General features: G+C 40.8%; 1 protein-coding gene across 1 annotated transcript in view; it reads left to right on the top strand.

The window, feature by feature from the left end:
• Positions 1-3,142: 3,142 nt before the first annotated feature.
• DENND5B (DENN/MADD domain containing 5B) overlaps positions 3,143-16,452 on the top strand; it is a gene marked incomplete at its 5' end in the record, with an annotated part of 48,627 nt that continues 35,317 nt past the window's right edge. Inside the window, 2 exon segments of the mRNA XM_009080344.1 lie at positions 3,143-3,276; positions 8,635-9,301. Of these exon segments, the coding sequence (XP_009078592.1) occupies positions 3,143-3,276; positions 8,635-9,301 (801 nt within the window).

The following is a 16,452-nucleotide window of genomic DNA, read 5'->3' as shown; positions in this document are numbered from 1 at the left end:
TTTAGTTGTTGACTGTCATCACTAGGGGCTGCTTTTCAAGCATAAGGTGTTTTTACAGTACCTATATGATGCAGAGTGGAAAACTGACCCCTATGAGCCTATGAAAGTGCTCAACTGATGAACTTGCAAAAGTGGTGAGTGCCTCTGAAGCACACAAATTACCTGATTAGCATCCATCAGGTTACAGTGATATTGTTTTTGTCATGAAAAAGGAAACCTTTTAAAAAAATTTGGACTCCAGCAGTTACTTGCTGTTAGTGGTGGAGAACTTAATGAAGTCATCCAGATGTTCTTCTAACTTTTAGTAGAAGCAACCAAACAGATTTAGCATTAAATACCTGCAGTTCTACCTGTTGGAAGGTCAGCTCTGTCCGATATGAGAATGGTTGAAGATCTAATTAGGAAATAATCTCATGCATATTTGTTTGATTATGCAAGCAAATTAATTACTGTTTGATACTAAGAATTAAAAATGTTGCTGAGTATGTTTAAGTACATACCTGGTGAGAGAATTTTTGCTGATGTTTCTTGTTGGGATCTTTATTTTTTTAAACTTCAGGAATTGGTGAATAGCATTATATCTTTAATGCCTCTGCAAACAACTTCTGGGCCAAAATAAGAGGTTATTCTACTGCCATGTTCTGTAATACAGTAATGGTCTCTTTTTGTCTACTTCAGTCTGAACTTTGTAACTGAACATGGATAGCATCTTCATAGAGCTTGTGCTCTGGACTGCCATAGCCGCTAATAGCAAGTCTGTCCAACTTAGCAGATATGATGAGCTAATTGACTAAACCCTGGCATGCCTTTTAATTTGATCCAGTTTAGCTGATACCTTTAGTTTTCTTTATTTCTATGATGTATACACTTTTGCTGGATTTCTGGTTTGCTTTGAGCAATTCCAGAAGCAAGCTGGGTTCCCCTGCCAGAGCTCCATGTTTCCAATCATTTAGGTTGGAAAAGGCCTCTAAGATCATGGAATCCAACCATTAACCCAGCACTGCCAAGTCCACCACTAAACCATATCCCTAAGTGCCACGTCTTTATGTCTTTTAAATACCTCCAGGGATGGTGACTCAACCCCTTCCCTGGGCAGCTGTGCCAATGCTTGACAAGCCTTTCAGTGAAGAAATTTTTGCCAATATTCAGTATAAACCTCCCCTGGTGCAACTTGAGGCCATTTCTTCGGGTCCTGTACCTTGTTACCTGGGAGAAGAGACCAATCCTCCACGTTGCCTACTGCTCCATTTAAGTAGTTGTAGAGAGTGAAAAGATCTCTCCAGTCCCCTCAGCCACTCCTCATCTTACCATTTACTTCTCCAGGAAATACAGCTGCAGCATTGCATCACCTTTTTTCCTCCCAAGCACAAAATAGCCTTATTGAAGCTTATTTGCTTTTCTCCCTCATGGTGACCTACCAAAATCAAGTGACACAGGCATAGTGCTAGAAGAAAAATAATCCTAGAATCATTAAGGTTGGAAGAGACTTTTATGATTGTCAAGTGCAACCGTTAACATGGGACTGCCTTCTTACTACCAAACCATGTCCCCATGGGCTACATCCACACATTTTTTTGAACACTTCCAGGGATGGTGATCCCACCACCATAATGCTGCAATGTGGCTCAAGACACAGTGTCCCCTGTATTGAAGATGTGCTAAGGGTTTCATACAGCAAATGGTTTTCAACCCTCCTAAAACTTTGCCCTGATAATTTCTACCTTACGACCTGCCACTGTGTTTTTCTCCATTATCTTGTGTTCTCTGCAATTACCTGCAGATCCTAAGGCCTGCCAGGCAAAAACTGAGAAGCTCTTGCTTTCAAGTGTCAGTTTGTACAGAAAGTTCCTTGGATCGATTCACTCTGAGCCAAATGATTGTGTAGACTGTGCTTTGCAAGGAGCAAAGGGCATGTGCCAAATGGCTGTGGCCTCAGAAACCTTCAAGTAACTGCTGAACTGTGAATTTTCCAACATCTCTCATAGGCTGCTCAGTACGTGAAGGTTGAGTTGTATGTAACTCAGCAAACATAAGTTATACTCTTGTGGTCCCTGTTGCCTTGAGAGAGGGCTTAGTGAGGTTAGTGACTTGTAGTTGAACTTTTCTGCAGCACTGGTGGATTGCCTTTAGTACTTGCCAATAGATTTTTCATCCAAAATAACCTCTCATTAAAAGCATTAATGAAATACTGGTTTAAAGTAAAAGGAAAAATCATATTTTTTTAAAAAAAAGAAAATAAATCCAATTCTATTTCAGTAAGGAGTACTTAGGTAACACTAGGAAGTCCCAAAGGGAGTCTTTGAGGGCAAAGCAAGGTTTGGTGAAAAACATTTCACATTATGAACCTAAAGCTTTCATCCATTCATTTCTCTCAGGTGAGAAAGGAACTGAACAGGAAAGACCCACTTGTAGTCTTTAAAGCAAGAAGCCTGAAATTAGTAACCTGATACCTGACAGAAGCATAGTAGATGATAATTAAACTAATAGATTTTAAGAGCTTCTTGTTTTGATCACTGTTTTGCATACTGTAGACAAACCAATGGGAGAAACTCCATTGACAGTACTATTGTGAAATACAGTATTTGTATGCTGATAACTGGATGCATTTCTGCTTGAAGTCTAATTTCAGTCTTCCTCTTTGCACTTGCTGGATTCTTTGTGTGGAAAAAATCTGTCCTTGAAATTTGATGTAGGAAAAATGAATGTTTCATTTTCACACAGGTGTTGTGATATAAAAAAGATCATCCATAATGAATCCTTGAATAATTTATAATAGCCAAGAGGTGCTCATATTTTTTTGTTGACCTTATGACTGTTTCTAACAAACTTGAGGGGAAGTGCCCCTTCTATGACTAAGTAAAACCATCTCTAGATAGGTCTTTTTCTATCAAATTCCAGTGGTCATTTTTCTCTTGACAATAAATTTCCATGCTGTAAATACTAAGCTGGAAGCTGTGTTGCAAATATAGTAAGATTCTGTGGAACAGAGGGTAAGGTCATACTGAATGTGCATATTTTCTCTTTCTCTTTTAAATGTAGTGCCTCTGTTGGGAGTGAAAATGCCATTCAGATTTCACAGAAAAAAATGGCAAATGAAAGCTGCCCAAGCCAGCTCGCTCTGAGACCTCACTGCTGTGACAAGTCATTATTTCTTCATTTGTTGCAGGAGAGAATTTTGACCAGAGTCCTTTACGAAGAACCTTCAAGTCCAAAGTTTTGGCCCATTATCCTCAGAATATTGAGTGGAACCCCTTTGACCAGGATGCCGTCAACATGGTAGGTAGAGAATCTCTCTTCTCAGGCTGTTACCTGACAATTTCAACTCAAGCAGTTCCTGGGCTGTTTTACATCCAGCCCTTGGGGCATGATAAAGAGGTACTTCTGCTGGGACTGAGAGCACCCACTACACATGCTGGTTGAAAAGCTGCAGAGAAAGAGATATTGTGAAAATACAGAATACTTTCAGGCACAACAAAAGTAAAATGCTGCATTTTCCTCATTAGTTCTAGTTTTAAGTCTACTGCATGATGAAACAAGTCTAACCACCATCCCAGTGACTGGGTGAGAAGTGGTGTAGTCATCCGGGATACATAGGTAGAAGGGAAGTAAACCAGGGAATTTTTAAGATATTAATATCCATGTGAAATTCTGGAGTACAAAACACCTTGATTCTGCATATACCCAGGGACAGAGGCATCTTCACACAGAAGCTGGAACTTTGCTAAACCAGAGCATTTGCTGGGTCGTCACTTTTAGTGGCATCTTGCATCAGTGCATCTTCTGTGCATCTCATTCCTCTCAGCTAAATTTGATGTGAGCATCTGTGTAGCTAAGTCCCATGGACAGGGCAGGGAGGAGAAAACAGTTTTTGGAGTGGTGGCAGTGGCAACTGAAAGACTCATGATCCCCTGGGAATTTTTCTGAAGAGTTGATATTCGAAGGATGTTTCAAAAATTGCCAAAGCACTTGTTAAGAACTTAATCTGACAAAGATAACAGATTACTGGTTATTTGAGCTTTCCAGTATAGAAAATGCCATTTGTTTTATAACTTAAAAGTAACCAATTGTTGTAATAGTAATATTAAGCAATGTTACCACTTCTAGCTCTTTACAAAAATGTGTATTGGGTCTAACTCAATATTGGAAAATTAGAGATCCCCTTCCCCTAGTCTAGTTTAGATGTGCTTTGCATTTGAGGAGGGTAGGACAGCATACTAGCTTCTTTAAAACAGAACTGACCTCACTGCATGGTGCAGGTGTGAACTCAGGAGAATCTTCTGGCCCTCACCCAGGGGGTGGAGAGATGTGAAATGTGTAAAACCCACAATGAAATGGGTTTTGCAAATGCAGAAAGTGCTTTTGGAACTTCTCTGCAGTCATGAAGATGTGGAAATCTGAAGTTTATCTCAATTTCCACTGAGTTTTTTATATTTTAGCATTGTGCCAAGGATTTAACATGAGAACAGGACCTGGAAGTAGCAGTGACACAGCTGATATTGTGACACTGCACACGCACAGAAATGCAGAGATGAGTCTGATCACTCCCTGTGCCTGCTGACAGCCAGGGATTTCTGTCCTCTGCTTCCAAATGTGCACTGTTGATGTGATATTTGGGCAGGTCTCCACCACTTTGCTTATACAGAAGGCATGAAGGACTCGGAGCGATGCTTCATCAGCAGTTAAGATGGTAATAACTCAACTGCCAAGCCTATTTATGCCTTTTAGTTCTGCCTTTGAATTGAGGGTGCTCAGAGGAGAAGTGATGGGGGATGTGCACCAGGAATATAGCAGGTGGAATTACTGAAGTATTTGTCTCTTGCGCTGCAGTTGAAAATGTCTAGTATGCATGAAGCATGATCATAGTATCAGACAAAAATGGAATGCTAAAACCAGCAAGAGACCTATTAAAATAAAATAATTGCATCGAGCTGCATTGAGCTAAAATCAAATAGCTGAAGAACACATTTGCAATGTGTCTTGATGAAAAAAAATCATTTACTAACAGCAGCACTATTTAATGATCTTTTAAATCATCTTTTGGAAAACTTCTTTATTGTTTTGATCTGAAACATCATTTAAAGTAATACCCACCTCCACAGAATCCCTTGAGGCAATTATTGGCCTTTCTGATCTTGCCTTGCTGTATTAGTTCTGCCTATGTGTTTGCTTTATGTGAGCTTCCAGAAGCAATTTTCCTCAGAGAAGGAAATGCATAAATCCTTGAAGGTTAACTTGTGAGAACTCTGGCTTTGCTGGATGCCTAAGGAATTTCAATTGCCTTCTGGAACCATCCTGTTGCTTTAAAAATAGCCCCCTGAAGTCCCAAGCAATCATGCTGCCTAGGATTCATGTTCTCTGTCACTTTCAAAATCTGTATCTAAGTAGAGTTCTCTTTAGTAGGGAAGTGTTTCTTTCCCCCCCACTGCTTCTTTGTGATTATGCCTGCCTGATGTCACATACTGTCTTCTGTGGCTATTCTGCAGGTAATGTGTTGTACCAAACTGAAGTTCTCAGTAGAGAGGAAACTGAAATTTTTAGCCCTCTGGTTCATCAAGATATATAAATCTTTGCCTGTATTTCTGAAGTCCAAGGAAGCATGTGTTTAGTGTCTCTTGTACTGAATTGAAGGAATTAAAGACTTCCTTGGTGTAATTCGAAGGAGAAAGCTTTAACACAAACAAAAGCATCTTTCTCTCCACCCGCTCACCCACAGTGCTGTTTGGGTATGGAGCTTGTTGCTGCGACATGTTGCGGACATGAAGAATATATAGGGGCTTAAAAATTGAGATGGAGAATCTAAATAGAGAAGAGGTAAACCAGTGCTATTGAGCAGTGGTCCAGAGGGAACCTTTGGTTCAAAAATATCTCCAATTTATGATGGCTGGGAGAAGGAGGGAAGGATTACAGGATGTGTGTCCTGCCTCTGTGTTTAGGCAAAAGATATCTCCTTCTCATGACTTGTAGAGACAGGGTATAGATTAGTTGATACCTTTTTACCTGTCTTTTGTGTTACGAACCATCTTTGTTATAAACCTTATTGCAAGTATGATTTAATTCCATGTTTTTCGGCTGATGTTCAAACTATAAATGGTAAAGTGCTCTGGAAACCAAAATCCTGTCCTTTAACCAGTAATCTTGGATAGTTTTCTGTGATTATACAAGGATGCAATACAGGTGGCTGACTGCCTTCTCACTGTTTGTCAGCCAGCTTCAGAGCAGCAGGCAAAGATTTCACCCCCACTTGACACATCCCAGGCTGCTCTTCCTCAACACTCTCCTGTGGCATGTGTGATGCAGATGAGTTGGGAAGTGATTGATGTCTGAGGCACTAAGATGAAAGTTCTCATATATTAACCACAAATTCGAAGTTTTCTGTACTGGTGGAAAATGAGCACAGGCTCTTCCTTTTGATCTTAGCTTCTCAAGTGACTTTTGGTCATTCTTCCTGCCTTGGTGCTTCCCATCTTCTTTCGTTCCCTTTCGTTCCTTTTCGTTCCTTTTCGTTCCTTTTCGTTCCTTTTCGTTCCTTTTCGTTCCTTTTCGTTCCTTTTCGTTCCTTTTCGTTCCTTTTCGTTCCTTTTCGTTCCTTTTCGTTCCTTTTCGTTCCTTTTCGTTCCTTTTCGTTCCTTTTCGTTCCTTTTCGTTCCTTTTCGTTCCTTTTCGTTCCTTTTCGTTCCTTTTCGTTCCTTTTCGTTCCTTTTCGTTCCTTTTCTTTCTGCTGTCCCCCATGTTCTCTTGTAGGTCTCACAACAGCAGCAGTTTCTGTGCCAGGGTTTGCAACCAGCGTCTTAAAATGTTGTTACTCTGCCTGTGTCAAGCTGTGTCTGAAACTTAATAGTTGGGCATCCCTGTGTGTGTATACCCAGTAGATAAAGGCTGAGGCAATAATAATTAAGACTTGAAGGAAATTTATTTAAACAGCTTTATGCAACTATCTCAGCTGGTCTGATGCTTATCTGTTCTTGATCAAACCAGTATATGGCATTAGCTTATCCAGGTATTTTTCTGTAAAGTGAAGAAATATAATCTTTGATAGCACTGAGATTTAAACCTATGATTTTTGCCTGGTTGGCTCTGATAAGGCTATAGCCACTAGTGAAAGCCCACATTCTAGAAACAAATTTCTATTAAGCAAACCTGCCAAAAAATGAGGCTAAAAGAGATATTTATTGTGCAGAATAAATTTAAATAAAGTGTGAAACAAGGATTTTCTACTACTTCTTTATTGGAGAAGGCTTAACCATGGTGCTGCTGTTAATGCTTCAATAAAAACTATAAAGTTTTGAATGAAAATGTGGCTGTTGTTCAAAAATAGTTGAAGATGCGATTTCATGGTCTGTGTCAGCAAAGGCCATCAATTGAATTAAATTCTTCTGCCAGAACACCAAGCTACTTATTTCCCTATACATTACCTTTCCAAGCATTACATAAGACCTGTCCTACATAATTTAGGAGCCTGACAGCCTGTTGTGAAGTGAGTCTGGACCACTTGCCTGTGTTCCAGCTGGGCTCGTAGCAGCTTTATCAGGCTGTCAAATGGTCTCTGCAATTTGCACTGCTGAGGTTCAGGGTGAGATGTGCCTGAAAAGATAGAATTATTTCTCTTGACCTCTTCCACTGTCAGAAGAATTTCCTCCTGGTCAAGGAGATGCACCTTAGGAGATGCCCTCAGTCGTGGGTAGGTTCCCATCCCTTGGGATCGCTGGCTTCTAAAGTTACCTTTTGGAAAAGGAGGAGCACTTTGAAGGCTCTCCCTCTCTTCTTTCCTTTTATTTCTTCGGGTGGGAGGTACAAAAGGAGCTTTAGTTCTTCATTTATAAACATACTCATTTATCCAGAACATGGGGAGTGTCCTGCTGATGCCCATTCAAACATGTTTTGCTGGATGTTTGTTATTTTGTATTAGTTGGATGATAGAATTCCCAAGGAATGTCTGGAAAAATGCCTTAAGTTATCACTAGGATCACATTTCAGAGAAACACCCAGTGGTAGTAGAATCACTGCAAAGGATTTTGCTGAGTAGTAAATTGAAAACGAGTGTTTCATAGATTTTGAGTGTTTTCCCCTCGCTCCTCCTTCTTTTCCAATCTAAGCTATTTTGTAGCACTTAGAGAAGAAAGTAAATGTAATAGCTGCCAGTCAGTTGTGTTTTGGGGCTTGGTTTTTTGTTAAGGGTTTGTTTTTTTTTCCCCCAGAAAATGAGTGAAGATTAAAGAATTGCAAGAAGTCTGTGTAATTTGAATTCAGTAGTATAAGCTGCTTCCTAAGCTCTGATTGTAGAGTACTGTGGGCAAGATATATGCAAATGAGAACAAAATTGGATGTTTTTATGTGATGCTGAAGTAAATGACACACATTATTCAGTAGTGAAAATAATTCTAGAAAGTAATGAAAATGAGTCAAAATGACTTAATAGATGGGTCATTTTGGAGGGTGTTTTCTTCAGTCTTGTCTACCTCTTCTTTTAAGTAGCATCAGTTTTAGGCTCTTAGTTCTTGGGTACTTTTCCAGGGGGGTATGTTTACTGATAAATGGCTTGTTGTGATGCAGTGGATAAAAAGAACATGCCTTTACAGCAAAAGCAACAAAACAAAATTGTAGCTTAGATAACTATATTTCTTTTCTCTTTTCTAGCTGTGTATGCCCAAAGGGCTGTCTTTCAGGACACAGGCAGATAACAGAGACCCACAGCTCCATTCATTCATCATCACCAGGGAAGATGGCTCTCGTACGTACGGGTTTGTGCTCACGTTCTATGAGGAGGTCACGAGCAAACAGATCTGCACAGCTATGCAAACACTGTACCAGATGCACAATGCAGAGCAATACAGCAGTGTCTGTGCCTCCTCCTCCTGCAGCATGGACTCCCTGGCCAGCAGCATCGATGAGGGTGACACCACATCGCTTGCCAAGCTCCAGCGGTACAATTCCTATGATATCAGCAGAGACACACTCTATGTCTCCAAATGCATATGCCTCATCACCCCTCTACCCTTCATGCAAGCCTGCAAGAAGTTCCTGATCCAGCTCTATAAGGCAGTGACCTCCCAGCAGCCACCACCTCTGCCTCTGGAGAGCTACATCCACAACATCCTCTATGAGGTGCCCCTGCCGCCCCCAGGGAGGTCACTGAAGTTTTATGGGGTTTATGAGCCCATCATTTGCCAGAGACCTGGGCCCAACGAGCTGCCACTCTCTGACTACCCACTGCGGGAGGTTTTTGAGCTGCTGGGCCTGGAGAACTTGGTCCAGGTTTTCACCTGTGTTCTTCTGGAGATGCAGATCCTTTTGTATTCACAAGGTAGGCGCTTGTCCAGCGATGCACGTTGGGTCTGTTTCCAGCAGACACTTCTTGGGCAGCTGCTGCAGCCACAGGAGCTAATATAATTTAATGTTATGTGGAGCTAGTGTTGCTTGTTTTAGGGAATTTGCAAAATGTGAGAATGTAATGAAAAAATGTGAGAGAAATGAGTCTGTCCTAAGGAAAGCACTAAATAGTTTCCTCCAGGCAGTCTAGGTGCTGCTTGTTTAATTATTCATTATATTTATCACTTGTGACAGGCAGCAATAGAATTTACTTGATTATTCTCCTTACACTGCCCTTGATCATGCTGCAAAACAGTATGAAATTAATCCTATCTTTGCAAAAATACCAGCAGAAAGTAATACATCTTGCAGAATACACTCTTGCCACTTTGTTCTTCAAATTTCTGCAGCATATTGAGGGTTGGTGAGTTTTCCTCCCTCCCATTTGATGGATATGTTCTGGTTAAAACACTGGGAGTTTTTTAGCACTTGGAGGCTGAAGATTTAATGCTGGGTTGAAACTGAGTGGAGTTAGAGGTCATCCCTTCATAGTCTTCTTTGAGATACTTGGGAACTTTGCTGACAAGGATGCTGGTGCTTCTTTTTGAGACATTTATGATTGCAGCTGTCCAAGACTAGCTGCATTGGCAGAAGCTGATTGTACAGAGCCTGTCCATATTGAGGCATGCCAGCAAGCTTTTGAAAATCTGGCCTGTAACTTATCTTCTGGTTGTGTCTGTCAACAATAGTGCAATACTCTGCTACAGGTTTGGGGTATCTTGACTTACTACTGGGCATGCTCCAAGGTTTTACACCCCTATTACTGTTTCCTGAATGATATTGGTTCCTGTTAGTCTGTCCCTGGTGATATTTGGGTACTGAGGCATGCCAGCAAGCTTTTGAAAATCTGGCCTGTAACTTATCTTCTGGTTGTGTCTGTCAACAATAGTGCAATACTCTGCTACAGGTTTGGGGTATCTTGACTTACTACTGGGCATGCTCCAAGGTTTTACACCCCTATTACTGTTTCCTGAATGATATTGGTTCCTGTTAGTCTGTCCCTGGTGATATTTGGGTACTAAAAGTACATGCTGTGACTGTTGCCATGCACTGCCTAGGCAAAGATCCCTGCTGACTTTCAAAGGGATGTTCAGATTTTCTGGAGATTCTCAAAGTCTCGCTGTATGCCTGTTGATAATATCTGTGTTCCCTAATGGCATCTGTGTGATGCTAAGCCCAAGTCAGGAAAATGGGCCTCAAGGAAAAATTTTCAGGAGAGGTGTGGGGGGATGTGGTTTCATCAGACTAGAGCCAGACATGAAACCAGGGGGTACACATACCTTTTTTTGAAAAGAGGAAAAGATGCTGAATACCTAAGCTTCTCAAGAGATAAGGTTCAATCACCAGACAGCTTGAAATGGAGAGGGAAGAGAGGATGGGAAGTTGTCTAAAATGAGTACAGGGAATGAACCTTTGTGCTGCAAGAGGAAATGCTTGGGTTTGTCATAGAAAATAAAAGGTCAGTAAGTGTGTAATGGTACTGCTAATAACTAAATGACTGAGAATGAGGAAAAATGTTCAGGGAGGTGTAAAGAGGATAGTTCTTCTGTAAATGACTGAATTCAAAGGATTGCTAGTTCTTTGCGGAACCCTCTACACAGGGACTCCAGGGGTTTGCTTTCAACAACTGAAAATGAAGGGTTTTATCTTCTCTCAGTTTGAAGTGTGAGCAGAAATCCTGCTGTTAGTTTTGATTAGGTTGCCTTTCCCCTCCCTTCTGTGTGTGTGTGCGCACTTTCTTCCTCAGTTTGAGTCACGCTGCCTGTGCCCCTTTACACTGGGGCTCAACATTAAAGAGCAGCACCACTGAAATTCTTTCCCACCCATCCCTGCTCATCAATCCCACCCTGGTCCCTGCTTATGGACTCACTGAAAACTGAGATTTTAATTTATTTTTTAACTACAAGGTGGTAGAATTTGGAAAAATACGCTTGTAAGATTATGTTTTAGTAGTGTGTTGTGCATACAGAAAGCAATTTGTATATGCATTATTTTGTAGTAGCCATTGAGACAGATACAAAATATCTACTAAATAGTTTTGACTCAATTTTCAGTGCACCAGAAGTTAGATAAGTAAGTGTTATTCATCCAATTACTGGCTATAATTTAAGGGTTTACCTATTTTGTTTGTTTTCACTGTGGGGTTTTTTTTTTTGTTTGTTTGGGGTTTTTTATGAAAAATGAGAAATGGAGAAGTGATTCTTTCCAGCCTCTAAAATTCAGATGGGGTTTTTTTTTTCCCCCCTCTCCCTCTATTATTTGTGAATCTAGGGATGTCCTTGACATGACCTTCCCTATCTAATACAGACACAACTTGATGGTGCATGGGGAAAACTAGACAGTTGTATTAGGGAAATTCTGTGATTATGTAAATAGCATCGTAATGCTGGTTCCCAGAGGTGAGGAATGTGGAGTGGAGGGCAAGTGCAAAGCCTCAGTTTTGGCATACCCTGATAGCTGAGTGCTTAGCTAATTGTGCACTGTGGCTTCTTTTAAATGTCAGTCTTAAGACTCCTGAACGAGAAAACAGCAGCTGTTTTCCTATTTGAGCTATAACCAGCCTAGATACTACTAAAATCTCCTCTCTAAGCTTTGGGAGCCATCAGGGAGAAACATTTTCTTAACTCTTGAGTTCTTTCAAGGCAAAAGATGAAAAGTTTTTGGCTCATGTATCTCTTGGTCCAAAATAATGAATGAGAGGAATTTTGCAAGTTTGTCTTTCCTTCCCTTCCTGTTTCAAACAGGATGGACTCATTGGACTATGTTTCCTGTGGCCTGGCCTTGCTGCAACCTTCCCAAACTCAACAAGACATTAGTAGAAGCGGGCCTTGCATCCACTGGTTGCAATTTCAAGCAAGACAGCATTATTTACCCCAAATCAGAATTCACTGACAATGCTTTAATACTCAAGAAATCAGAGCTCTGGACCAAAACTTACTTCAGTTCACCAAACTATTTCAGTGAGAGAGCTGCTAGTAGCATGTATGGGAAATGGAAGCTGACTTTTTTGGGCTTCTCCTAGCCCTGTTGGAAGGAAGCTTTTCATTCAAGATTTTTTTCGTTCAAGATTCAAGATTTGGTTCTTCTTTTAAAGAATAAACACTTCTTTTGAAGAGTTGAGTGAAAATATAAACTGATACCCAACTGTGGCCATACAGTGAGCCAGTACTGGCTTTTCTGGAGTGGCTTTTCTCAACAGAACTAGGAGTTGATGATGTGAAAGTTTATTTTTAACCCTGTAGCTGAGGCATAATATTTCCAGCAACCTCTGAACAAAGGCATCTAGCTAAGTGAAGAGGTGAGGGTGTTGTGTGATTTTACCCAGCTTGCCCTGGATGTGTTCCCAGCATGATATGAGAGTGTCTGGCACAGCTCTGCACTGGGGACAGGACCAGTGGGTGTAGCTGTATGTACCTTAGCTGTTACAGTCAACTTTGATTATCTAGTTGCACTGTTCATGGTGTTTCACAGGTGAGTGGTATCCCATGACTTGGGAAAGTGCAGGGATTGTAGTGAACTGGAACTTCACTTTACAGCTGTGGTCGGTCGAGCAGAGGGATGGAGACACTGACATAAAGAATGATGAACTCATTTTTTTAAGCTGCTTTGTTCCCAAACATTTTGGACAACTACCTTAATTCTCAAGTTTACCGTTTAAATATTAAATCAGCCTGATGCTACAGAGCTCTCACTGTGGCTTTACAAACCACAATTTGGGAACTTCTAGTGAGGTTAGCTGTATCCTTCTGGAGTAAAAGCCACTATGACTAAAGGATTTCAGTCTGAAGCTGTGAAATGCCTGTGCCTCTTTGGAGCAGCAGGCGATGCTGTGGCAGCATTAGGGCAAAACAAGGAACCAAGTGAACATAGCTGGGGAACTGGCAGAGACCTGTGCTTGTACCTCAGTGGTAAGACTGTAAAGATCAACCCTTGCTGTTCATGGACACAGTGTGGACTTCCAGGGAGTTAATCAAACCCACTTGGTGGGTAGATGTACTAGACTGCTCTAAGTGCTGACTTTAGTCTGTGAAGGTGATATAGAAAGCTGTACCTGAAAGCACAAGAAGCTGAACTCCTGTTGCTTCAGGTTACATTTCTCTGCATATAGAGAATACTTTTAAAATTAAATAGAGCCAGATTTTAACACTGGGGCTTTGAAAACCAAGGGGAAGGATTAGATATTTTTTCCCTGTAATTCTTCAGGGTGCAGCCTTTGCAATGTTCTTGCAAGTGCCCTTTATTTTATTCAGAGCACAGCTCTCCCATGTGACTGTGCAGATGTAAAAGTCTTGTTCATGTCCACTTTGCAATAACTGCCACAATTTCCCAAGAATGGGTAACAAAACACCGCTGGTGTGAGATTTCTGCTGCAGAGAAATGAATTAAGCTGTGAGCTCTGTGGAAACCTCAGCAATCCATTTTGTATGTCTGCCTTTCTAGGGATTTAAGCATGAGTGGGAACATGTGGATGAGACAAAGATAAACTTCTTATAGCTTAGGCTGTTTCTACTCATTATAATTTTGAGCATTTTCCAAGCTGTTTTTCTGAGGGCTTGAGTAATTGCTCCTCCAAGATTGAAATATTCTTTGCATTTTTTTTTTTTGATCTTAGAAATTATAATACAAATTATAATGCATGTATAAAGTCATCGCCTAGAAAAAGGTAGTGTCTGAGAGATCCTTCTTATGAAGTCTGTTTTGGAGGAGATATAAAAAAAACTAATATATGCATGATGTGTTTGCCTTTTAAAGCAGTTTTGCACCAAATAGTTATGTAGAAAACTTTTGCTCTTCTGCTTATTATTTAAATAGTTGCCCTCCACACTAGTATTCATCAAAAATCAGTGGGAAACTATTGCAGAGAACTATTCTCTTGGGGATGAAAGCTGTCTGTGCTGTGAAAGAGACCTGGGTTTAGAGCCTCAACAGTACCATAGTCAGAGGAGGCTGCAGTGCATCCTCTCCTGGAAAGGAGACAAGTAAGTGGATAGAACAGTCAGAGAATGAAATATATTCTTCCTTTATAACTTAGGTAAAAAGACAAAACCATTTTTTAATTAAAAGTTGCCCAGTTTTGTTAGCTGAAGCCAATACAGCCTGAACAGTCAAGATCTTAAAGCACCTGGAAACAAGTAGAAGGAGCTAGTACAGGTTTGTACCACAGCCCACTCCTATTTGTGTTCACAATGAGCTGTAGAGGAAGATTGGGCCACTGTTTGTAACACTATGCACGTGCACATGCACTTCAGCACCTCTCCACTTCTTTTAATTGGATCTCATTATTCTCTGTGATGGAACATCTTTGCCTTTTAAGGGTGAGGGGAAGAAAGTTAAATTAGGCCTTTACATTCCAGTTACGGCAAATGCCAGATAAATAACAGGGCAGTCAAAAGTGGTTTGAGCACAGTTGTTCCCTGTTGGAGTCTGTGTCCTCCCACCACCTCACTGCCTGCTGGGAAGCCTGTTCTGCCCCAGCAGCTGCAGGGATGATCAAGGGGCTTCCTGTGTCATCAGGAGCATCTTCATGTGTCCTGCTGGCACCTTGTCAACTTTGTCAGAGACTTCTGCTCTGCTCTCAGAGACTAAGTATGCTGGTAATGGGAGCTAATTCTTAACGTGGCTCTTCATCATAACCTAATATGTGCTGAACCACTGATGGCAGGCTGTGACATGGATAAATCATATAAACGGAAATTTATTGAAGTAGAAGTGATTTTCTTACATTAAGTGTTTGCCTGTGAGGGAAAAGGGTAAAAATGGCCTCAGTGAATATTGGCCTTGGGATGTTTTCCTTGGGGCAGAGCTGACCCCCAGTCTGAGAGGCTAATTCCTAGTTCAGGCAATTAGATGCAGGCTCATCCTGACCATTCTGTTTAAGAAAATATGTATTTTCATATTTGCATACATTGCCACTCTGCTTTTGTTGTGTAATACATGCTATATGAGTGGTAAATCCACTCTTTGGTTGGGATGGAGGGTGTTGAGATGCCATGGATTATTTCCCCAGGACACTCTGCTGGTACAGCCCCATGTCACTGACCTGTCCAAGTGCTCTGGATGCAGCACTGGTGCAAGGTGATTTCTATGCTGAATAAACATGTCCTGAACAATTTGGGTGCATTTCATCTGCACATCTCTTGAAAATCACCTGGTCTGGCTTGTCAGTGATCGCGGCTGCTGGTGTACAAACCAGATGAAAGATGAAAACTTCTAGGGCACTTTGATGTCTGCAGCACTTACATGTGCGGCTTCTGTGGAGCTATTGAGATCTGATTTGAAAACCTTTGCTTTCATAAACAATTTTTGTCTCAGATGTGAATTTCAGATTTTGTTTTTCATCTGCAGTATGCTATATATAGACATTACAGATCTGAAGGTGCCAAACCCCAAGACAGGTCTCATAACTGTTATGTGCTGTTCCTGACTCATGCTCAGAGCTCAAAGCAAAGTACTAACTTTTATTTTCCAGTTTTTCCAATATACCTGGCTCACCTAATTCATGTCTTGTTACAAAAGCAGTTGAACAGCAATTGCTTGTAATACTTTGACTGGAGGTAGCATGTGGCAAACTGTTGGTCACAAGAATGTTTTAAAGCCTGTTCAGGTGTTTCCCTCTGAAGAATTAGAGTTTACTGATTAAAATTCATTGATTTTTTTTTTTCGCTATTGTTGGTTTGTTTTGTTTACAACTATTGCTTGGGATGGTTTTGTGTGTTTTGATAAGGTACTCTGAGAACATCATCTGATAATCATCTTCCAGTATATGTATTTTACTCTGTGGCTTAGCAAAGCCGCAGTTATACTTTGTGTGTGTTCAAAAATCAGTAGAGGAAAGGAAGTGGTGTCCAGCAAACTCATCTTTTCAAATGCTTCCAAGTGCTTTTGAATTATATGTAAAGAGAGACTTAAAAAGGAAAAGAAAAGCACAGTCTATTTTTAAAATATGGGACTGGATTTGGAAGATCCAGGCCGAGACTCCAGCTCTGTGTAGGCTCTGTGCCTTACCTTTGGTTGGTTCCTGGAACAGAGAGTTGGAAAACAGCCAAGTTGTTCTTTATCAGGAAGGCTGAGGGTGTTGAGACTGGA

The sequence above is a fragment of the Acanthisitta chloris genome, unplaced genomic scaffold, assembly GCF_000695815.1.
Source record: "Acanthisitta chloris isolate BGI_N310 unplaced genomic scaffold, ASM69581v1 scaffold21188, whole genome shotgun sequence".
NCBI lineage: Eukaryota > Metazoa > Chordata > Aves > Passeriformes > Acanthisittidae > Acanthisitta > Acanthisitta chloris.
Note: the sequence above shows the minus strand (reverse complement) of the source record. Positions and strands in the feature narration are given on the sequence as shown.